Source organism: Musa acuminata, chromosome BXJ1-7 (genome assembly GCF_036884655.1).
Source record: "Musa acuminata AAA Group cultivar baxijiao chromosome BXJ1-7, Cavendish_Baxijiao_AAA, whole genome shotgun sequence".
In the NCBI taxonomy this organism is placed as follows: Eukaryota; Viridiplantae; Streptophyta; class Magnoliopsida; order Zingiberales; family Musaceae; genus Musa; species Musa acuminata.
Window position 1 is genome coordinate 39,871,596 of NC_088333.1, and position 24,220 is coordinate 39,895,815.

Genomic DNA, 24,220 nt, shown 5'->3' on the forward strand with positions numbered 1-24,220 from the left:
ATTTGGGGTCTGTTCTTAGTCTTTATATATTTGTGAACCCATTGCGGTGACCTATCTATCTATCTTTCTTTTGTTGTTGTGTTTTTCCAAGTTAAACTTGTTTAATTATATCGAATGATTACAAAAAAAAAAACACTCAAAATCAACCACGATTCATTCCTTTCTCAAAAAAAGCAAGAGATTAACTTGTTATATCTCGCGATTTAAAAAAAATATATTTAATAGAGAGAGATTTTTTAAAAAAAATTATATTTTTTTAAAAATTATTAACAGTTGACGTATAGTCACTTTTCCTTCGTGATAAGTATGATAATTTTAAACTCATCTCTTCTTTCATGTAAGATAATTTTAAATTTCATTCTCTTTTTTGATAAGGAAGGATATTATAAATTTTTTTCATTTAGAGATCTCATATGACTAACTTAAGTATTGGAGGGATTGGATCGGGAAATCTTCTTGGACCCTGATCTTTGTGTAGGTGTCATTTTGGGAGCATAATATTTCTATCTCGGGAGTGTAACACTTTCACATCGGGAGCGTAATACTTTCGTCTCAATAGTTCGACATTATCTCGGAGCCATCTTGGAGTTACCTCAAACTCACCTCAAATCCATTTTAAAGCCACCTTGGAGTCGTTTCGAACAGGAGACAATCCTGTGTATACGGATTCAAATCACGTTATATTAACCAAGATATCAATGACATTTTTTCTTAATATTATCCAACAAAATACCATTAGCAATTTTGGCCCTATCAAAAGCCAAGATTAAACCTACAACTAAGTGAAAAATATTAGACATAGAATTTAGTAAATGGTCTGAAATTTAGTAATACGTAGTAATAAAAATGTCCAAATATTTTAAAAAATAAGTGATCTTCTTATTAAAAAAAAAATATAGATCTTCCAATGATATGCTTAGAAAACAAGATATGCGATTTAACAGTATTGATCAGACTCATTAAAGATTCAAAACATGCTGAATGACATGGCAGAGACCTATCTTTTAATACTTGGGAGAGCAGCTGAGGGTTACACACCACCTCATGTTTCACAGCAGCAGTAGTGCCATCTAAATCATCTCATCGCATTCTACACACCACAAGCAGATTAATCGGAGTCTATCGATTACTATACATTCAATTATCTATGTATTCAAATTATTCCAAACCCAACACAAAATATATATACCTTCATTCTATTTATTACATTATCCTCGACACGATAAGTTTGACTTCATTCTATCCACTTAAAATGGCTACAACCTCGCCATGTCCGCGGGCCACCACCGGCGTTGCCGTCTTCCACCCTCCTCCTCTCACCACCATACTCCCCCCTCTTCTCCAATGTACCGCTGACTCTTCCCTCATCATACATCTCCTTCCACCGTCGGGAGTCAGTCATTCTCCTTATCGATGGCTAAAGTCAAAACCGTAGCCACGGATTCTTCAACCTCGGAGGCCCACTCCATCCGGCATTCGAGACCGGCCACGAAAAAGATCTCCACTCGGTACTAATGCCGCCACATGCGTAGAGCCTTGCTAGAAAATTCTTGATGCCCTTTGTCCATCCCCATCCATCTTCTCATCCTTACTCTTGTGAGGTTAGCGTCAATGATCGGGAGTGGAGCCTGACTCCACTCCCTGCGTGCCGCGGCAGTGACCCTTATGGCCTTCAACATTATGCTCAGTGTCGACGACGACGCCGGGCTCCTGCGCCGCCTCCTCTTCCTCGTCTTCCCCTATGAGAACCACAGACGGACGGTCGCCGGAGCTCATCCTTCTTTCTTCTCTTGCTAGCTGAGGTGCAACGCCACCTTCTTTCGCCAGACCGTCTTCGCCCGGCATGATCGAGACACGGCACCGAAGTCGCGCAGGCGGGTCTCTCGACGTGTTCCGTGGCTACGTGGAGACCGATCCCACCGGTCGTTATGGACGTGTAAGCTCTCTTGATCCGTGAAACCCATATCATCTGTTACAGTTCAGTCGGTGTCCACCGGCGGTGGTGCTGCAAACGATGACACGCACGTTCTACCGCGCGGTGAGACATCTGACAAACGATTCTTGTTCTTTCTTCCGGTCGGTCATCCATACGGATGCCCACACAAACCGTGTGCCATCCATCACGATGGTTTGCGCTCGTCTAAGCCATGCGAATCATGCTATTATAATTATCAGAGACCACTGCGCTTATGTGCAAAGAAATCAAGAACTCAGGATAGCCAAATAGGGGTGAATGATAACGTTGAAGAAGAGAGTGGGCAGAGTATGAAAAAGGATGTGATCCATAGTAGAATAATCTGAGGAGTTGATGTAGATGACCACCACAATTATTGGTGCTAAAATTCCTTCCCTGTTGTCTACAATGGAGATTCCTTGTGAAGACATGAGCACCATGAAAATGCATGGAGATGCCTTCAGCACCTATAAAGCATTGCCTTTCGGCGGTCAGAAATCTACAGCTCGTTGCTATGTGGAAAAGGACTTGAATCCTCCCAAGTGTGAATGAGCATCATGTCAACCTTTCTTGCAACCCCACCTTCATTTCGTGACAACATATCGTAGCATTTTTCTCTACGTATAGACAACAAGAAATTGTCTGATACAGAGTATAATTCTATTCGGTATACAGAATCCTCACATTCTGCTGTTTCATCTGCAATGGCAGTTCGGTGAAGTGCTTGGTAGAGGAGCCATGAAGACAGTGTATCCTCCAAAAGATTTCGCTGTTTAGATTATGACCTCCCAAATCGTTTTGCCTGAGACCGTCCGACATGAGTTCCTTAACGAAGGACTTCAGATACAAGGCGTTCGATGAGCTAAATGGTACCGAGGTAGCATGGAACCAAGCTAAGCTGTGCAGCATGCTGCGATCGCCGGAAGCGCTACAGCGGATGTACTCGGAGGTCCACCTCCTCAGCTCCCTCCGCCATGAGTCCATCATCAGATTCCACGCATCATGGATCGACGTCGAGAACAGGACCTTCAACTTCATCACTGAGATGTTTGCTTCCGGTACCCTCCGAGAGTATGTTCCATTAGCTTTATCTTCGAGTGCTTAACTCCTGCTTTATCATCAATGGTCTGAAGTATGAGATTATCTCACTGATCATGTAAATGGCACATCTTAGGTATCGGCGGAGGTATCCGCATGTGAACATCGGAGCCATCAAGAGCTGGGCTCGACAAATCCTGCACGGTCTCGCATACCTGCACCGTCACGATCCGCCGGTGTTACACAGGGACATCAAGTGTGACAACATTTTGATCAATGGCCATCTCGGGCACGTCAAGATCAGTGATTTTGGTCTGGCAACCATCCTCCGGGGCTCACAACACACTGTTATAGGTGACATAGCTCCATAATCAATACATCCGATATGTATATATATTTTTTTCTGATACTACTTAGAAAGTCTTTATTTGATCTGTAATTATATTGTTATCGGATTCAAAAACTATCGATCTATAAGGAGAACTAGACTTATTTGATCGTTCGTAGTTGTGTATTGGGCAGCGATCGACTAGTTTGAATTAGAATCGGTACAGGAAGTTAGAATTGGTGTCGATATAAATGTCAAATCAGATATGGATGTTCTCCTTGGTGCTTACAGAGTCGTTCATCTGTTTTACTAGCAGATTGGACTTGGCACACTCACTGAAGCAGTAGAATGGACTCGCCAATGGTTGCTCCTTTGTAGGAGGTAGGCTTTGACACTTGACTCTGTGCTGCAATTCTTGGTTGCAGGGACACCAGAGTTCATGGCACCAGAGCTTTACGAAGAAGAGTACAATGAGCTTGTAGATATCTACTCCTTCGGCATGTGCGTGCTCGAGATGCTTACTTCGGAATACCCCTACAGCGAGTGCTACAATCCAGCTCAAATCTACAAGAAAGTTACTTCGGTAAGAGTTCTAATTGCAGGCTGTCTTCGGTTCAATCTTCGCACTGAAATCTTGATCTGGATTGTGTTCTTCCTTCCCAGGGACGGCTGCCTGATGCATTCTATCGCATCCAAGATCCCGAGGCAAAGCGATTCGTCGGTAGATGTCTGGAAGATGTATCAAAGAGACCGTCGGCAGAGGAACTTCTTCTTGATCCTTTTCTCGCATTAGGTGATCACACAGTTCCTGTTGATGCAGTTAATGGGATCAGATCGCAAGACCAAGATGGCTTGCACTCGATGGAGTTTCACGATGCTAATAGCACGGTGTGGAGAACCGACATGACCATCACAGGGAAGATGAACCCGGAGGACGATACGATCTTCCTCAGAGTTCAAATTGCCGACGCAGAAGGTATGGAACTTCCACCATACACAAGGAAGTCTGTAGCAGGACATTAGACTTCGATGTTGTTTTCTATCATGCTGATCAGGACATGTGAGGAACATTCACTTCCCCTTCGACATCGTTTGCGATACGCCGATCGATGTGGCGAACGAGATGGTGAAGGAGCTGGAGATAACGGATCGAGAGCCATCGGAGATAGCAGAAATGATAGCTCAGGAGATCACGGCTCTGGTGCCGGATTGGAAGGCGACAAGTGCACCCAACTCTGTCTTTCGTGTCTACAACTACGAAGATGATGCCGAGGACGGTTGCAATCACCCCTTCTACAACCTCTCCTCCTCTGCTTCCTCCCAAGGATCAGTGTTCGGAACAGGGCATCGCCTGGGTATGCTCGATCAGCAGCAGCATCCTCACCAGGAAGAGTGGTTTCAAGGTGCACTTCTTCCATTTTCTAGACTACTGATTTGATGTCATTGCCTCGTCTCAGTTCTGTTGAATTCGCCTCTGTGCAGGTGACCCGCATTCCGATGAAGATGCCGTGAGCTACACGCAGTCAGGCAGGTATTCCGCCATGAACTACTACTCCTCGAGAGACGAGCAAGAAAGCAAAGTGAGCTTCCACGGCAGCCACAAGTCGACAAAGCTCGGAGAAGATGCCGCATTGGCCGATGAGTTTTGCAAGCAGTGCAACATATTGCCGGAGCGCTCGAGGAAGCCGGTCGGTGGCCAGCGGCTGACGAGGAACCGATCGATGGTGGACATGCGAAGTCAGCTGCTGCATCGGAATCTGGTGGAGCAGCTGAAGAAGCGCCTGTTCAAGACCGTAGGAGCAGTCGAGAACATCGGGTTTCAAACGCCCTGTGATGGCCCTCACAAGCCTTCCTCGTCCTCTCCAGCCGATCGCAGGAAGCAGAGGGCAATAGGGCCATGCATGAACTGATGGTTGATTCGAATCGCCTTCGATCTGCGACTCTGAAGGCTTGATCTTTTGACGATCCAGTGCTTGTAACGACTCACAGGAGCTTTGACCTGTACTGTTCATCCCGATTGACCATGGCCATGGAACGTAGAAGAGAATTCCCATGGAACAGGGGCGATCCATCCATGGATTTCAATTATTCTTGGACGGAAGATGGCTGATGCAATGGAAGAGAACGCACATTCTTCGGTTGTAATCGTCCAGTCTTCTTTCCATGCCATGTCTCATCAAATCGAAGGAATTGTAGTGGGATCATTATATTATGATTTCAAAAGGCCAAGTCAATATTGGCTGCTGCATTCACAGCCTTTTTGTAGTGGTTTCGTCACTGAAAGCATTCAGCCAAAAAGCTGCAGTTGGGTCTCTTCCAATTCCTCTCTTCTTCTCTCCCCATGTCTCGTGACAGTCATTTGTGACATTCTCTTATTGGAAGTAAGAGATGAACAAAGACTAACGCAAGAGATCCTATCCATCATTCCTGTCAAATCTCCTACTTAACTCCCCACCATGATCATTGCCACATCTTTCATGATTGACTGAGAAGTCTTCTTTGGGTGGTTTCTCTGGAATGCCAAACACCGCTCCATATCACCTCCACACGAAAAGCTTGTGGAAGGTGCTTCCTAGTTGGCTGCTCATCTCAACTGGAAAGAAGAAGATAGGAAGATGAGATGAGACACTAATTGAATGGGCTCCCATCATCGACATGGCTCGTCTTCCAGTTTCGCACGTTAGGCGGCTGAGGCTTGTCGGCTCTCGGCGGCTATCACGCGTTCTAGAATCGCCATAGCTTTCCACTCGACACTGCAACTCCACATGGTCTGCCGTCCCACGAAATCCAAATCTCTCTCTCTCTCTCTCCATGCACATGGTTAGACACCAACCTCCTTGCTTTCACTTTCTTCCCTTCCGAGCAATCGCAATTTGGGCAGATGAGGAACAGTAAAGACGGTAATAATGATCAAGATTCCTTTTTTATATCCGAGGAAAAGGCAGAAGGATGAGTGGAGACACACAGCATTATCCTTGTTATATTATCCCTGCAGAGGAGCTCTCAACCGCGGGACCGGCTGTTGCTTTCATCGATCACACCGTCCAACGCTTGGAAGGCTCCACCATCTTCGTACTTACTACTATTCCATGTCTTCTTCTTCCTCTTCCACCACTCGGATGACTGTGGAGGGTGGGCCGCTGAGGTACTTGGGCATGTGAGTGGTTCCTATTTAACGACCGGTGGAGTCAAGAATGGTTCGAGCCCTCCCGTAGGTATGTTCTTCTCTTTGTTCTAGTTTCAGAGACTATCTTAGACCAGATTTCTGGTCTCGCAGAGATGCATGGTAGAATCTTCTTGTGCATCTCTGGGAATGCTAACCGATCCATGTTTCCAACGCAGGCCTACATGCAGGAGACTCGGTGAGCATCTCCAAGACTCGTGATGGATCCCGAAGCCGGACAGAGTCCTAATGCCCTAAAGGTAACATCGTGTTCACCGGAGATCCATCCCTTCGATTTCGTTTTCCCCCAATCTTTTCTAAGTGCTCAATCATCTGCAGAAGAATTCCTGGAAGGCCACTTTGCTTTTGGCATACCAAAGCCTAGGCGTGGTATACGGTGACCTGAGCATTTCACCTTTGTATGTGTACAAGAGCACGTTTGCGGAGGACATAAAGCATTCCGAAAGTAACGAAGAGATCTTTGGTGTGCTGTCCTTTGTGTTCTGGACTCTTACTCTCGTCCCACTTTTCAAGTATGTGTTCATAGTTCTTAGAGCTGATGACAATGGTCAAGGTGAATATAGCGATGACCGAGCTTGATTTTTGGGACCGAACATGTATTCCTTCGGGTTATGATCTGTCTTCCTTGTGAACTCGCAGGTGGTACTTTTGCTCTGTATTCTTTGATTTGTAGAAATGTAAATGTCAGTCTCCTGCCCAACAGACAGGCGGCCGACGAAGAACTATCGACATACAGATATGAATGCCACCCGGAAAGCAGCTACAAGCCGAGGATCAAAACTTGGATTGAGAAACACAAGAATTTACATGTTGTTCTCTTGATAGTAGTCATGCTCGGTACTTGTATGGTCATTGGAGATGGAGTGCTCACTCCGGCGATATCAGGTGGGCTTGCTTTCCTCTCTTGAAATTGAGAGTTGGTAATGTAAATATACCCTTTTGTGTTCGTATATCGAGTTCCATTTTACTTCATACTTTCTTAAAAGTCTTATTCCTCTGTTGTTGTTGTTGTTGTTGCAGTGTTTTCGGCGGTTTCAGGGCTTGAATTGTCTCTGTCCAAGACTCACCATGAATGTAAGGTCCCAATCTTGCTTGGTCAAATCCATTTCTTATTAAACTAAAGGCTTGTATTATTGAACTTTTACTATAGCTGTTTTTATATGATGTAATACTGAAAGAACGGTTCTGCAAGTCCGGAATGACTTGATCTCTAAATATCAAATTATTTTTTTCTGTATTCCTACTCATGGTACAAGAGCATCTAGACAGTAATAAATCAATCCGCTTTTCTCGGTGATCTTCGTCCCCGATTGCGATATAACGCGAGCTTTCGGTTATTGATAAGCTAGGAATTCTTGTTCCATAGATAATTGTCTTACAGGGATTTGTTCACTCCAAAGTATTTGCTGTCTGAAAATATTGTTGATATGTACCACAATTTCCATCACCAACTGACCAGTGTTCTGCTTCTGTAGATGCCGTGGTTCCTATTACTTGCTTCTTGATAGTGTGCTTGTTTGCGCTTCAACATTATGGCACTCATCGGGTTGGATTCTTATTTGCACCAATTATCGTCACTTGGCTACTCTGTATTAGTGGACTTGGCATATACAACATCGTCAAATGGAATCCCCTTATTTATCAAGCGTTGTCGCCGTATTACATGCTGAAGTTCTTGAGGAAGACAAGGAAGGCTGGTTGGATGTCCTTGGGAGGAATTCTACTATGCATGACAGGTAACTGTCGAAGTGGATCACAATGGATTATAGTTTATAGCTCGTCAATAAGCCAGATGAACAACATAAATTAAAGTCATTTGAGGCTTATCCGGTGATGTCCGAAAGGTTAATAGAGTTCTATAGCTGCTTAAATTGGTTATTTAGGTAATTGATACGGATAGGTCCTTTTTTCATGAAAATTTTCACTATCTATAAAGGTCTTGTTTATTATTTTCTACGTCGACAACATATGATGATTAATGTTATCTATCGTCACTGCAGGGTCAGAGGCAATGTTTGCGGATTTAGGTCACTTCTCATATAGAGCAATTCAGGTTAGTGTTTATGCCGTAAATGATTGCTTATGTTTGAACTGTCAAGATTCTCACCCTTGTTGTATTTGGTTAATGCAGATTGCTTTCACTTCGTGTGTTTATCCTGCTTTAGTTTTGGCATACATGGGACAAGCAGCTTACTTGTCCAAACATCATATTATCAGCAACAGTTACCAGATCGGTTTTTACGTCTATGTTCCAGGTGCCTTCTCTTTCTTCCCCAGCCACAAGGTTTCGATTAGTATGAGTTTTCCAAAACTGTTCTAAGGCCCCGACAATTTCATATATCAGCAGTAGCAGAATATTTTTGTGAATTATTGATCGGTAGAGCTTCTTTTTCTCGTGCAGAAAGTGTAAGATGGCCTGTGCTTGTGATAGCAATACTAGCTTCTGTTGTGGGGAGTCAAGCAATCATTAGCGGAACATTCTCTATAGTGAGCCAAAGCCAATCTCTCGGTTGCTTCCCAAGGGTCAAGGTAGTTCACACCTCCAACAAGGTACACGGCCAGATCTATATTCCGGAGGTGAACTGGGCACTCATGATCCTCTGTGTCGCTGTTGCCCTCGGCTTCAGAGACACAAAACATATGGGCAATGCATCAGGTTTACATTTTTCTGTCAACCCTCCTGAGCGCATTACTAGTATTTTGCACTCAACACTTATCACAGTGTCACTCTTTTGTATATGCGAAAATACATGATGAGAAATAGTACGATTATCTAAATGGAGTCTGCATTCATGTCGTTTTAAGATTGCAAACCTGCTTTCTAGAAAATATTCTGCTGTACTATGGTTCTCATCATTTTTTATGAAACCAATCTATGAAATGGCACACGACATTGTTCACATATATTTCTTGGCACACTCATTTTTCGGCTTGCTTTCATCTGTTTATTTATATTCTGCAACCATCAGTATGTTTCGATGTCATTGACTGATCCTCTTTCTTTTCCTGTGCAGGCTTGGCAGTAATTACGGTGATGTTGGTTACCACTTGCCTCACGTCCTTGGTCATGATCTTATGTTGGCACAATTCCCCTCTTCTGGCACTTGCATTTTTCGTCGTCTTTGGATCGATCGAGGCCTTGTTTTTCTCTTCCTCACTCATGAAGTTCCTTGACGGTGCTTGGCTGCCCATCCTTCTCGCGCTCATCCTAATGGCGATCATGTTCGTGTGGCATTATGCGACAATAAAAAAATACGAGTTTGATTTGCAGAACAAGCTTTCCCTCGACTGGCTTCTCGCCCTCGGCAACTCTCTTGGCATTTCCCGCGTCCCAGGCATTGGCCTTGTCTACACTGACCTCGTATCGGGTGTGCCGGCAAATTTCTCTCACTTTGTGACGAACCTTCCAGCGTTCCACCAAATCTTAGTCTTTGTCTGCATAAAATATGTTCCTGTTCCTTTCATTCCTGCTTCAGAAAGGTACCTTGTCGGCCGTGTGGGACCTCCAGAATTCCGATCCTACCGGTGCATCGTGCGGTATGGCTACCGTGATGTCCATCAGGATGTCAACTCTTTTGAGTCAGAGCTCATTACCAGTCTGGCTGATTTCATTCATGCTGAAGCATTACACCATTGCGACCCGTCTAATGATGAGGCTGAGGGTGGATTTACTGTCGTTGGAAGCTCTCCATATAATTCGTCTACCAAATTGAATTTACGGGATGCAAACATGACGGTGCAGTTATCAGATGAGAGGAATTCCGAAGGGAAGGAGGCCATGGGTAAAGCGAAAAGGGTGAGGTTCCTTGTGGAGGAGAGTGAAAGCTCAACCGAAGGTGTCATCGACGAAGAGCTGCAGGAGCTACTTGTGGCCCAAGAGTCCGGTACTGCATTCATATTGGGGCATTCGCACATCCGATCAAAGCCGGGATCCTCCATGATAAAGAAGGTAGCAATAGACCTTGTTTACAATTTTCTCCGACGGAATTGCCGGGGACCAGACGTGGCACTTAGACTGCCGCCAGAGTCGCTCCTTGAAGTTGGCATGGTGTATCTCCTGTAAGCTGAAAACAAGAGTGTGCTGCAGTCTATATGGAAATTATACACTTAGACTAATTTGGCTACTAAAGTTTTCGAAATTATACTATATGGAAATGATGCAATCTTTCATTATTGGAGTGGTAAATGGTTTTGGAGCACCATTATGAATCATCAAGTCTATGCAGGTCTTCTGAGGTTTACAAACTGAATCATATTGCATGAATGAGGATTATGAAGTGCTGCAAGTTTCTGACTCTTTCCTGTCAAAGGTAATGCACAAAGGAACAGAATGCTTGCATTATATATATATATATATATATATATATATATATATATATATATATATATTGGAAAGGCGTTTGCCATTTCGAGAACTCTCTTTTTTATTCGATCTCCAAACAAATCAAATCTGTAAACTCGTACGAGTAAAAATTGGCAATATTAAGACTTGGAAATTAAAGCAAAGAATCACTCAATTATGCACAATTGAGGAGAAAGAATGATGTCCGTCCGATCCTGAGCGGCGCGCGATAACTACACTTAACGAATCTTGTTGCGTGTGTGTGTATGTGTACTGTCATCGTTGACTTCTGATCATGATGCAACTGGAGTAGAGGACGTCGTGACGCTCATCGCCGAGAATCTGGCCGTGCGTTCCGCCTCCACGGCAGCCGCCCAGCGCCGGCAGATCCGACTCAGCGCCGCCGCCTTCCGCCTCGCCCGCTCCGTCCCCGCCCCCATCAGCTCCCAGATCACCCACTCGATCCCCGGAACGGCCGCCAGCTCCGCCACCACCCCCGACTCCGACCGCCGGCACACCGCCACCAGAGCCGCCGCCGCGCTCTCCCTCGCCCAGTCCGACCCCCGCCGTAGCAACCCGACCAGCCGCGCAACCGCCCCCTCCGCCTTCGCCACGGCCTCCGCTCCGCCCCTCCTCGCCACTGCCGCCAGCACCGCCGCCGCCTCCTCCGCGACCTCCGGCTCTCCCACGGCTTCCAGTGCCGCCCCCACCACCCCCCCCTCCACCAGCCGCCCGGTATTTTCCCGGTCCCCGGCGAGGCTATGGATGGCTGCCATGGCGTCCTTCTTTGAGCTGGCGGGGCCGTGGCGCGCCATCTGCAGCAGCACCTCCACCACCCGGGGGTGTCGTGCGAGTCGCCGGCGGTAGGAGTGGATGGAGGAGAGGCTGAGCACGGTGGCGGCAGCGTTCTCCTTCGCCCGCCACTTGGCGCCCTCTGCCAGGACGTGGACGATCCCGTCGACGGCGCCATCCGCGTGCATGATGAGCCGCTTGTTGGCCTCCAGGATCGACAGGTTGAGCAGCGCAGTCACCGCGCTGACCTGGAGCCCAGCGTCGTCCGATCGGAGCAGCGGGAGGAGGAGGGGAATCGCACCGGCCTCCGCTACGAATGCGCGGTTGTCGGAGCCGTGCTTGGCCAGCAGACGGAGTTCGTGGACCACCCGGTGCGCGGCATCCGTACACGGCGCCGCCGCGAGCTCCTCCACGAGGAAGGACGCCGTCATTCTTGCCGCCTCGAGCGCAGCCTTGTTAGCCGCTGCTGTCGTGGCGTTGTCGGCATCGGCTTGCTCGTTGCTGGTGACGTCGGCTCCGTCGAAGGGGAGGTTGTTGTCGCGGCACCAGCAGCAGATGAGGTTCTTGAGGGCGCGATTGGGGACGAGCTCGAGGTGGGCGAGGGCTTGGCCGGACTTGGGGCAGGTGGCATGGCCGGAGCCGATCCATCGAACGATGGAGTCCCTATCGTACGTCTGTCCGGTGGCCACCACCATCGGATCCCGCATAAGGTCCAGCGATATCGGGCACCGGAAGTCTGCCGGCACCGCGAGGTCCTCCGCGTCGGAGAAGGGCGATTTCTTGCCGTCGGCGCCGGCGGAGGTGTCCAATCTGGGAGTTGATGCCCCGAACAGGACGTACCTAGCGTAGCGTAGGATCGACGCGAGGGCCACCATGGCCGGCACCCATCTGTCGGCGGCGGCGCCGTCGGCGATGTCGCGCTCGAGGCTGTCGATCTCGTGGCGGCAGTTCCATGAATCATCGATGCCGAGCCGCCGGAAGATCCCCTGCAGCGTGGCATGGTCGGGTACCGTCCCGCTCTCGACGAGTGCGATGAGCTCGAGAATATCTCGGCGGAGGGAGAGGGCAGCGGGATCGACGGCGGGGGAGGAACGTCGGAGCTGGCGGAGGAGGAGGCGGACGTGGTCCCTCACGTCCTCAGGAATCCGAAGCTCCGCCACAGGCAGGATGTCAAGGAAGGTGGCGAGGTCGACAACTTGCTCGTGGATCTCAGCGGCAAGAGGCTCTGCCCGGAAGAGGACGAAAGCGCGGCTACGGGCGGAGCAATGGTCAAAATGGGCCTTGAGGCGGTGGAGAACGAGAAGAATCTCGCGGAAGCAAAGCGAAGCCAATCGCGGGAGCGCAAAGTCAACGCAGCGGTCGTCGTCATCTCGGACGGCGAGGAGTAGCTCCTCGAAGAGGAGGGAGAGCTGCTTAACGTTGCGGGGGACGGAGGAGAAGTTGGGATTAACACGAAGGGGGGACGACGGCGGCGAAGGTTGTTGGTGGGAGGAGACGTCACGGGAGAGGAAGAGGAGGTGGCGGAGGAGGTCGGCGTCGGTGGACGGGTCGGGTGGCGGAGGAGGGGAGGAGGAGGAGGTGGCCATGGAAGAAGCTGTCGTGTCCTCGATTCAAGCGTCGGGAGTCGTAACAGGAAAGGAAGGGGAGTTCGAGGGGTCTATATGGTGGTGGTGGTCGTCCGCTGCTGGTGCTGTGCAGTTATGTCGGCCGGAATTGCGTGGAAAGCAAGAGGATGTATGAGCTGGGGAGGAACAAGTGCGGTCGCCGCCCTCGTTACTTTTACCCTGTGTTTCCTTGCTGGATTTGTTTTATAGTTGGAGGATGGATGTGACAACCGTGCTCCATGAGAGAACGGAGAAGGTGGTGGCGGTCAAAGAGGTTAGTAATCTAATACCAGTATGCGTGTTGGACAAGTCCACGCCCAATCTTTACGTTGATCTTTTCCCCATCAAAATTATTATTATTATTATTATTTTTTCTTCTCTCAATTGGTCGATAACGGTAGAACACGTGATTGACGACAGTAAATGTCAACCGCCCACGTTGGTTATCGCCGGGGATTGCTGGTCAAACGAGAACACGAAGCGTGACGTCACCTGGTTACCACAGGCACGTGTTCAATGAGAGGCCACGTCAAGGCCGGCTCACGCTTCCGGACGTGGACATGCCACGTATGTTACGTGGATACGGTCACCTCGTATGCAACTTCCTTTCACGTGTGTTTCGGCTGTGTCTTATACGACGGTCGAGATACGGGGAGCGGTAACCATGGCTTGGTCACAGCGGAGCATGGTAGGGATGATGCTAACTCAATACCATGTTTGCCTCTTGTTGAGATAATTGATAATATGAGAAAAAAATATGGTTAAATATTTCACAAGCAATTTTATCGTTTTATCGAGATTTATTCTATCGACTTATTCTCCTCATCGGTAAACTAAACAAAACCTTCTTTTGACTCTTTCACGGGATTGAAGCGGCAACCTTCTCCTTCCATTCTCTCTCTCTCTCTCTCTCTCTCTAACATCAATGACCGCTAGTTCTTGGTCTGACCTGTTCAGTAATATACACTTCTTAATATTAAGACAAGTCTAAGATGATGATTAGTTCTATCTTTGAGTAAGTAAAACCATCGTATCCTTAGACATTATCAGCAGAAAAATACTCTTTTTCGCTTCTTGTTTCCTTCAACTTAATCCTTCATTATTTGCATGTAGCGCCACGTAAAACATATTTTAGGGGCTGATGGAATCGATGAGAGATGTGACAATTAATGCTTTACGACCTCATTCTTAATATTAAGACTCGCTCGTCGTCTCTTTCTAAAGCATTTGATCGGCCATTATAGATGGAAAAGGTCTTCGACTAGTGATGAAACTTTCCAAAAGCCATACATCCACTTAGGAAAAAAAGAGAGGTAAAGAGATCGCATTGGAGCAATCATTGTTAGCTCTTCAACATCATGACACAAACAATACTATTCATCACAATTCCAACCACCCAACACAATTTATGCCTCCTGCTTGCTTCGTCAATCCACCACCACATAGCAACAACCTTAGTCTGTCTTCTATAATACCTTACAGCCACCCAACAATAATAATAGGACATGAGAGATTCCAAAGCCATGATCAGCTGTATCAAAAAGACAATGCATGATGAAGGAGAGAGAAGCGGAAGAAGCCAACGCAACATACTTGCAATAAAGACCCATAGAAGAAGCTCTTGAAGTTCAACACAAACTTCAGATCGCCATCCAATAAAGAGCAAAGTCAATTTTGCATGGGAATAATGGCATCTGAATCAAACAAGGTCTTAGTCAAAGAAGTTAGGCTTAGATGGACATATTCATGTATGTGCATCAGATGAAAGGATCAAGAGAATAATCTCACATCGCGTATAACTCATAACATGAAAACTTAAGATCTTGGATTGAATTGATGTCCAACCTGATATATATATCCTAAATTTAACCAATTTGATTCATATTAATTGTTATTTGATTTCTTATATAAAATGGAAAGGGAGAAAAAGAACCTTATATTTTATTAATATCAATTGTGTATACATCATGTCTACTAATTGTAGTAGACATCATTGTGAGCAATTTGAATGATGCTAGAATTTTCACAATAAACTTGAATGAGACTCGTAAATCTTAAAGCAACTAATACAACAAAAGCGATTGATTATGTATGTCCAATCTTTTGATAATATTTATAAAATAATTTTTTTTCTTCGTTCCAATTACTCGAGTCATGACCAACGTAGAGGGTGAACTCATTAGAGAGGTTCTCAAACCGGAGGGAGAGGAGCTGCACCACGACCACCACGATGATCTCGAGCACTCATCGTGCTTATTTGATCCCTTTTATATAATAACTTTGATATCTAACATGATACAATAGCTTAATAGATAAATTTTGATCCGAATAAGGGTGAGCCGCGCTCTTACTAGTAGATGCTAGATGGACATGATAATCAAGTTATGGTTTGACTGAATGAGGACGAACGACACTCTAACAAATAGATATCGATCGATAAGTAGACCACTATAGCATTAGAAAAGATACAAATAATGTGCATTAACATTGAGAAGTTTAACTTGGATTCATCATTATTTAATTTTTATTTATATACAAATCACTTACTTGCTCCAAAATAAATAAATTTTAAAAATATAATATGCTTTGTATATATTTTAATATTATCTATAATATGATATTTAGAAAATTATTTATATGAAATTATTTATGTATTTTTTTTTTTTACACAACACATCTCCAACTTATCCCCATCTAATTTTTACAATTTTCTCAATCTAGTATTTTCCTATCAGAGTAAGTATATATATGATGAAATCAGCACATGAGAGACCCAAATTGAAATGATCACTTGAAACCCTAAAAATTAGGGTGGAAGGTTTCTAAAAGGTAGAAAAATACAAGAAAGAAAACGAAAACTATTCCATTCATCCATGACCCAAATCACGCTATCCAAGAGCGATAAATAATGAAGAACAACATTAATCTTATACAAGTTTTTCTACTCCTTTAGGATCCACATCTGACCCTTTCTTTTGCTGAGTCCATCGCACTGAATTGGTGTGCCAAAGAAGACCTAATCTGACCTACCCTAACCTAACCTAACCCAACCATGCCACGCAAGTTTTCTAGTCAATTCATGGATGGCTGGCCAGTCTCGATTTGGTACACCAAAGGCAATAAGAGAGAGGGGCCCAGCCGAGCAAACCAATCACGTGGTGGGTGGCGTTGCTGGCACGTCTCCAGCTTCTCGATTTAGTTTTGGATATATTTATTTCCTATAAATACAAAAGAAATTTATGGAATGAGATCTGCAAATATATTTTAGATGTAAATTCGATACGTTCATTTCGACAAACAAAATTTTCCTTTTCATTTTCCAAATCTCAAAATCGAAAATAAAAAATGCTTTAATATTTTTAAGATTAAATAAATTCTTTTTGTGTTATTGTGCTAAGAAAGATCTCTTTCATGCTCGCCAGCTATCATCATCGCTCGTCAGCACGTAGAAGAGGAGATGGCACTGTTTTCTTTCGTTCCATCGCACGCCACATTAACATCCTCTTTTTGGTAGATGAAGTGATCACATTTCTCGGGACGGGTATCGAAGAGTAAGTGTTCGTTCGTTGCTTCCCATCAATCGACCTTTCTTCTTCTTTTCTTCTTCTTCTTCTTCTTCTTCTTCTTAGCAGCAGAATCATGGATGGTTGCAAGATGAGTTGGGGAGGAAATATCCAAGAACGAAGGTGGGTGGCGGGTCTCCTTCGACATCATGTCGCAGGTAAGAGGGGATGCAGACATGGCATTCCCCACCGACAGCGGTGCGTTGGTTGACAACACCCAACGCGGAGATGACGTGCTCCGTGTCAATACTCGTAGCTGTAAGTGTCCGTCACGCTGTCTGCTCGCGACTTAAATCATGACCTAATAGTGACATCATTATATTTGACTGCCAATTTAAACCTCCGTACGTGTGATTCAATCAAAATAATGAACATATGATATCACTAGATTTGATTATCAATCGGAAACTCCACGTTTAGCATTTGGTCAAATATTAAATAATCATCAAAACTTAGACATATGATTTTGAGTGTCAATCAAACATTTAAAATCCATTTTTAGTCATTATAATTTTGATCATTTACTACTTAAGCTCTTATGATTTAATCTTCTGCATGTACTTCATTAAAAATATTGATATTATTTTTAGATACGAATAAGTCATAAAAAATTAAGTAGTTCACGATAAAAACCACAAGGGTTAAAATGAACATTAACCAAATAAACAATTAGTTAAGGCTCGATATGTCGACCAATTAAATCATAATCAACTAATTAAAGCTTGACATGTGACATCGTTAGATTTACCTACCAATCAAAACTCAACATTAAGCATACGGTCAAACCGTAAACAATCAACAAGATGATGATGTGATGTCACACATGTTAAACGTATTTACTAATGATAACGTGTGATATCACACACACGTTAAATGCATTCATCTATGAACAAATCAAACTCCCTTCGTTAGATTTAGAGCATCAAAGAAACATAATTTTGTAGGATCTTTCGAGGTACGAGAGATATTTTCTCATGAAAAAAAGATGAACGATTTAAGGGATTATTAAATTTGGTGATATGATATATTTTGATTTGAAGAATAAATAAGATCCGATTAACATATTGGCGACCATTCTTAACACTAACAATCCTACCATCAAACAAGAGTCAAGATGCATTCATCGGTAAGGTATATCTAAGATAAGTGTGTCGAGTTCATCATCATTATAAGCTATATCACAAATGTGGTGAATACCTTAGTTTTTAAAGGTTCTAAACATTACAATTGGAAACAGAAAGCTCAGCCTGAATGATATGAAGCTTCTGCCTGTCTGACAGTAAATGAAATGTATTCTCCATATTGTTTTCTGAAGGAAGCAGGAAACATACACCAAGAATGGGCTCAATCACCTCATGGCCAGATACGAGGTGGGAGAGTGCTTTGGCATGTAGTTATCCTCCGAGGCCTCTTTCCTCTCAATCTCAATCGACATGAAACCCCTCTTTCTCTTCTGAGATCGACAATCAAACATGAGCTTATCTTTAAACCTAATCGAGACAAGATTTACTCCTTTATATTCTCGATACGATGACATGGAAAGGAAAGAAATCTATCCCTTATCTAAAGATCGAGACAAGATAATTTGAAGTGCGAAATGACGTTTACTTATTTATATTTATGCTTAGTAATTAAAAACTCATCTAAAATCTTTTTGACTGTGGGAATGAGATAAACCCTACAAGTCAATTGGATCAGTCGATAGCTCGATCGAAAGCAACACATGTCTTGTCCGAGGACGACGTTCTTAGGCATTATAATGTAAATGATAGGTAGATGATTTGGACTATTTTATGTACATACATGCATGCATACCGACACATATATTTATGTGTGTGTGTGATGCACGTTTAGATAGGATAAGACTGACACAACAGCCAGTCGCGGCATGCCACCAACCTCATCTCCACTGCTCTCTTCACGTCCACAGTCATTGAACCCAAAGAGCCTTCGTGTGGCTCCCAAAGAGATAAAGCAGCAAAAGAGAGAAAGGCGCCGACATGATTTAAATGCTTAGCTTTTTGTGTGAGGGAATCAGTTGCGAGTCCTAACAAATGATTCGACTCTTAATCGCAGTCATGGAATGCATGCATTCTAGTGTTTAAAATGAAGCTAATAGTAGTGTAATATCAACTCAAGTCTTTCTATTAATTTAATATGAGATTAAATATTTTTTATTAAAAATAAAAATATTTTATAAATAATATTATATTATATTATTTAATTAGGTAATATATATTATAAATATAATTAAATTCTTATTATGATTATCGATCGTGAAAGTGAGGATTAGGGTTTTCGAAAAAGAATATTTTTATCATAAAGGATTTTAATCTCTGTCATTAAATTTTACTTTTCGATTATATCCTTCAAAAATTAGATATTTCTATTATATATCCCAAAAAAAATTATACTTTTACTCTTCAAAAATTAAAAAAATTTTGAGTTAGAAATTAAAATTTTATGCTGATTAACGTTGATAATTATTGTGACTAATAGAAAGAAAGTCCTGGTATGATTCTTTAGAAGATGATCCTCATGAGAGAGACTCTCCTAATTATTTATTCCAGACACTTTCCTCTTGCTCGTAAAAAGATAGAACCTATTACGGATGAACCAACCCAACAAGTCATTGAGTGATTATAGATCTTTTCTTATCTCTTTTTTATTCATAATTCATCGCTTTTAGCAATTCTATGAAAAATAAGAAGAGAGGAGAAGATTGAGTTTTGCTTTTCTTTCATATTGGCATCACCCTTTCAAAATTTTGATCTTTCATTAATTGACTTTATTTTTCTGACATTAAAATTTTTCGTATAAGAGTATATTATGGTTTTTATATTTATAATTAAATGTTATGATAGATTTTGATTGTTCTACATATAGAGAGGGTTTGTAATTAATCAAGGTTCACTTCCAAGTATATCTCAGAGATTAGGGGATTAGGCCAAAACCTTATAAAAATTATATCGAGAGCATATCCAACAAAATTCCTTTGATGATTAAATTAGAAAGAACTCAAGAGACTTATAGAGTAATGACTTGTCAAATTGATTCGAATGATGCATGGAGTTGAGTCAACGTCCTCATTTGCACCATGCTATTAGACCTACAGGTTGGAACACATAACGTGTCGACTCGATAGGATGGCATGCAGACGATCATCTATATATTATATCTATAAGCAACAAAAATATAATTCAATCAATAAAACAAAATTTTCAGCAAAATCACATCCAAAGTGGAAGAAAGGTTATTTTTTTTTATATTATTCTTACAATCTAACCTATCAAAAATATATACTTGCTAGTTAGTGTAGTTTTGAGGCTATAATTAGGGGTCATTCATAATACTTGAACCTACTTTATTAGTAGTAGTATATTATCTATCCAATCTTCTTGATGTAGGAAACACGTCATGACGTTGTCAAATATTGTGAAGTTGATTGATTGCTAGCACAATTTTCGTGTTGCCTTCTTCACCGATGATTGTGCCTTAGGATCAATGAGTCTTAACCACTCGTCAAGTGTCGTGTTGCATCCTTTTCCCTCCACATATGTTATATTCCATCATTCTCTCTCTCTCTCTCTCAATATATATATATATATATATATATATATATATATATATATATATATATATATATGTATATGGAGGGAAAAGGATGACGTATTATTGCTGATAAAGCGTGCCACCATCTTTACGACTTCGTTTATAGATTCTACGACTTGATGTGGGACCAACTTAAAAGAGCACCAAGTCATTCTCCACCGCCATGTCTATAAAGTCGAATTAGAGAAATACTTGATAGATTCAAATAAAAGAGCACCTTATTTTCAACAAAACATCTAAAACAATATTTTTCCATTGATCACAAAGTTACATATTGAATATTATAAATACAAAGCATGAACAAGCAATTCTCTTAAATTTGATGATAGTTACATATTAGATTTGATTATCAACACATGACTAAACGATAGTTTGCTGTGATATTTTTTTACTATTCAAAATCATTCAATGCTTTTATTCGAGATATCAAAATTTATTCATCGCTCATTTCAGTTATTAATTAGTGATAAAAAAATATATAGTCGGTCAATTTTCACCCATTGTGCAAATATCATATAAAATCCGTAGAAAGAAAATACTCAAATGACCTGTTATCTGTTTGCCCACATAGATATGAGTCAAAGGGGCAGTTCGAGATAATTACAAGATGCCTCATCTATATAATATTTATAAAAATATTTTGTAGGAGTCCAAAGGGTAGCTCGGGACAATTATAAATTGTCTTCTCTAAAGAATCTTGATAAGAATATTTTCTTTCTAAGGTCAAGTACAAAAATGCATCCTCAACTCTAAATAAGAGGGCTGAAAATCGATAACATAGGCATAGAGAAATTGCTCTCGAGATTAGCTTAAACGTCAAAGAGATCGGCTTGGGAAGCCTCTTTCGATTTTATTCTCTGTGTGAGTAACATATCGGGAAGAGATACTTTCCACCTCGGACGATTCTATGCATATAAATCAGGGCCACATTAGATTGATAAGGACGTCAACAATATTTTTTGATAACAAATTAACTTTCTACTTTGTATGTCCTTTGAGACGGGTTACAAACGAGTCTCACGACTTAGATTAAATATATTACATTTGGTCATAATTTTCACGAGCTTTTGTCCCTACAAAATTTGAAGTCCGGAGATAAACTTGAACATCTTGCACGAGTAAATGGACCAGACTAAGTTAACTCTATCACATTGAATTGATAATTTTGATTTAACAAGCAAATGAGATTTATGTCTCGGCAAACGAATTAATTAGAGAGTTCAACATCAATCGTAGACCCAATCCACCATGAATCGAACTCGACTTGATCCAATCACTCGGTGGTCGAATAAGATGTTCTCCGCGAACAATTATCCATGAGGAACAAAATGGTTAGCACATCTTCAACGTTGCCCCTATAATATCATATCATGCATAGAAGCAAATGACCAATTCCACCAATTCATTTAACGACGCATGTGAGTCAACGACTAAGAACTAATGTTGAGACTTCATCTGTTGCGTAGATTATAAGGAGCTATTACTACTTTCCATAAAGTAATGCTTTGTTTCCTCTTTATTTTGTTTCCATTTCGGATCCAATGGTGGGGGATAAATAATAACTACTTTTATTTGGAGAAAAATGCTCGTTCAAATAGATTTTTTTTGGGTCACAAATTGATTAATTTATTGTCAACGTGTTATGGTCCACAATCAACCTAATGCCATTTTCACAAATCAATTTATTGTCACAAATGTTTTATCAAAACACAAAACTTTGTTTTGTTAATTACAAAATAAAAAAATTATCATAGCTTCTTTTAAACACACTCACGAATAAAATATTATTCTCAACTAATTTTCTCACCAACTTATGCTAATAATATATATATTTTTTCTCTATCATCTTCGCCATCGTGTTCATAGTAGAATGATGTTCCGATTCTATCTTTAGATGCACGAAGGATATATGATTCATCTTAAGACAATGATTTATGTTTTTAAAACCTTTGTAATATCTATTATTAATTTATTTATATATTATTCAATTAAAATACTTAATTAGAATGTATTATAATAATTTTATTATTGTTCCAACAAGAAAGATGTACAAAGTATATTTTTGAATATCCAAAAGAAGCACAACCAAACTCCTTCACACCACCGATTTCTACTATAACAATAACAATATATACATATATATTATAGAGGATTTCATACAAAATCTTTGATGCTAAAATACAAATTCATAATCCAATGTGCAAGTGACAAAATGTACGTTTGCAAGATAATAATTTACGAGGAAAAGAAATGTTGTAGTAGGTTGATATGGGGGAGGCAACGAGTTTGGGTTCATCCACAAATGCATGTCATGATAAGTTTCCAAGCCGACAAAGGTGAGGCAAATCCACATGATTTCAATGAGTGTCACGTTGTGGTGGGATCTTTTGGAAAGCTCGTCCACTGCTTGACTTAACCTTTGTCTTTGTCTCTACCCAACACAACAAAACTGTGGTTTGGTAGGGCTTCTTTTTTTTTTGGTTTCTCAAGAAAAATTAGGAGAATGTCTATGATATCAAATTTATTTGGAAGAATATGAATGAATGTTGGGTGAGTGTCGTTTCCTATGTGAATCAAACGTTTCATTATGTACGAAATGTTTTTATATATCAATGATGATCTAATGATCAAATTAATTTTAATTATCAATCCAACACAATCCGATTTGATATGCTTTCCATGTAATAAATTAATATTATATCGTTATTGACATAAGCACGAAGATTAATTATCTATTTTGAACGAGTCAGTATGATTTTATTCTTTCAGAATGACTTCCAAAAAAACTTATCTGAGAATGCAAAAGGCTTATAAACCTTTGGTTCTTTTACTCCTCAACTAATGTGTAATTAAATATTTTTAACGATGACCCCCGGAATCAATGGCTCATGACTCTCATTCTAGCTTTAAAATATTAGGGAAAAAAAATCATTGATGTCTCTATCAGCATGATGTGGCCTTGATATGCATATGATGAGTCTTCTAGGATAGAGCATGATTTCTTCGTACTCATTATCTATACAAAGACCAAGATTGAAGGTAGCTTCGTGAATTGATCCTTTTGATATTTAAATTAGTATCAAAATCCCTATCTCTAACCTAGAGTTCATGATACGTTTTGATACTAACCCTGAGGAGAAAGAACATCTCCGAGCTATCCTTGAACTTTTGAGAATATTCTTACGAATATTCTATATGGGAGATAGTTTGTAACCGATCCGAGTTGCCCTCTTAATTTTCAAAAATATTCCTACAAATATACCATAAGGAAAATAGTTCATGACCTACCCGAACTACCACCTGAAATTTTAAAAATATTCTTACGAATATTTCACAAAGGAGCAAGCTCGATAATGGCAAGAAGATGTTAGCCTTATGTGATGTTGAAGTGACACTAGTTGATTTTATTTTTGCTATCAGAATCTAAGACCTAAGTAAGTTTACTAAGAAATTATTTCTTATTGATATTCGAGTTTGATGCATAGATTAAACTAATCAACATCAATGATGCTAGATGATTTAAAATCTCATCCCATAATATTTTTTATACATATAAAATATAAATGAAAGATGTTAACTAATTTAATCCATAGAAAATTTTTAATATTAAATCTCATTTTTCATCTTTTATCTTTTGATGAAAACAGAAACAAAATTTGACTTGACTAATAAGGATTCAAAGTGTGTTGTAGATGATCGTGTGAGACATGTCTTACGCATTGGATTCCACAATTGTTGTGTTCATATATACAACACTTTGAATGATGGAGTCAACAACACGCACACGTCAATGCCATAACGCG

At 41.6% G+C, this 24,220-nt stretch overlaps 3 protein-coding genes across 5 annotated transcripts; 2 read left to right on the forward strand and 1 right to left on the reverse strand.

Annotated features, from left to right (window-relative positions):
• The first annotated feature begins 1,331 nt into the window (after positions 1 to 1,331).
• Positions 1,332 to 5,572, forward strand: LOC135679356 (probable serine/threonine-protein kinase WNK5). 2 transcript variants are annotated; one of them, XM_065193023.1, is made up of 8 exons: positions 1,332 to 1,936; positions 2,630 to 2,703; positions 2,798 to 3,025; positions 3,129 to 3,346; positions 3,746 to 3,903; positions 3,984 to 4,296; positions 4,376 to 4,723; positions 4,803 to 5,572. In XM_065193023.1, exons 1-8 carry the CDS (start codon positions 1,844 to 1,846, stop codon positions 5,228 to 5,230), a joined length of 1,860 nt encoding a protein of 619 aa, XP_065049095.1. In that variant the 5' UTR covers positions 1,332 to 1,843; the 3' UTR covers positions 5,231 to 5,572. The 2 variants fall into 2 exon arrangements, with proteins under 2 accessions (XP_065049095.1, XP_065049096.1); XM_065193024.1 differs by having other exon boundaries at positions 1,335 to 1,936; positions 2,666 to 2,703.
• A 777-nt stretch (positions 5,573 to 6,349) lies between these two features.
• LOC135679354 (probable potassium transporter 9) lies at positions 6,350 to 10,677 on the forward strand. 2 transcript variants are annotated; one of them, XM_065193019.1, is made up of 10 exons: positions 6,350 to 6,535; positions 6,663 to 6,743; positions 6,823 to 7,057; positions 7,144 to 7,389; positions 7,525 to 7,578; positions 7,980 to 8,240; positions 8,505 to 8,557; positions 8,636 to 8,759; positions 8,906 to 9,160; positions 9,519 to 10,677. In XM_065193019.1, exons 2-10 carry the CDS (start codon positions 6,705 to 6,707, stop codon positions 10,565 to 10,567), a joined length of 2,316 nt encoding a protein of 771 aa, XP_065049091.1. In that variant the 5' UTR covers positions 6,350 to 6,535; positions 6,663 to 6,704; the 3' UTR covers positions 10,568 to 10,677. The 2 variants fall into 2 exon arrangements, with proteins under 2 accessions (XP_065049091.1, XP_065049092.1); XM_065193020.1 differs by lacking the exon at positions 6,350 to 6,535 and having other exon boundaries at positions 6,556 to 6,743.
• Positions 10,678 to 10,910: 233 nt separating this feature from the next.
• On the reverse strand, positions 10,911 to 13,426 carry LOC135679355 (U-box domain-containing protein 16-like). The gene has a single exon (XM_065193022.1). The coding sequence runs from the start codon at positions 13,222 to 13,224 to the stop codon at positions 11,140 to 11,142; it is 2,085 nt and encodes a 694-aa protein (XP_065049094.1). The 5' UTR covers positions 13,225 to 13,426; the 3' UTR covers positions 10,911 to 11,139.
• Positions 13,427 to 24,220: the final 10,794 nt, after the last annotated feature.

Coding starts and splice junctions, on each gene's coding strand:
- LOC135679356 (XM_065193023.1), top strand. CDS start 1,844: ATGATCGAGACACGGCACCGAAGTCGCGCAGGCGGGTCTCTCGACGTG. Junction 2,704..2,797: donor AGAGGAGCCATGAAGACAGT/GTATCCTCCAAA, acceptor GAAGGACTTCAG/ATACAAGGCGTTCGATGAGC. Junction 4,297..4,375: donor TCAAATTGCCGACGCAGAAG/GTATGGAACTTC, acceptor CATGCTGATCAG/GACATGTGAGGAACATTCAC.
- LOC135679354 (XM_065193019.1), top strand. CDS start 6,705: ATGGATCCCGAAGCCGGACAGAGTCCTAATGCCCTAAAG. Junction 6,744..6,822: donor AGAGTCCTAATGCCCTAAAG/GTAACATCGTGT, acceptor AATCATCTGCAG/AAGAATTCCTGGAAGGCCAC. Junction 8,760..8,905: donor TTTTTACGTCTATGTTCCAG/GTGCCTTCTCTT, acceptor TTTCTCGTGCAG/AAAGTGTAAGATGGCCTGTG.
- LOC135679355 (XM_065193022.1), bottom strand. CDS start 13,224: ATGGCCACCTCCTCCTCCTCCCCTCCTCCGCCACCCGACCCGTCCACC.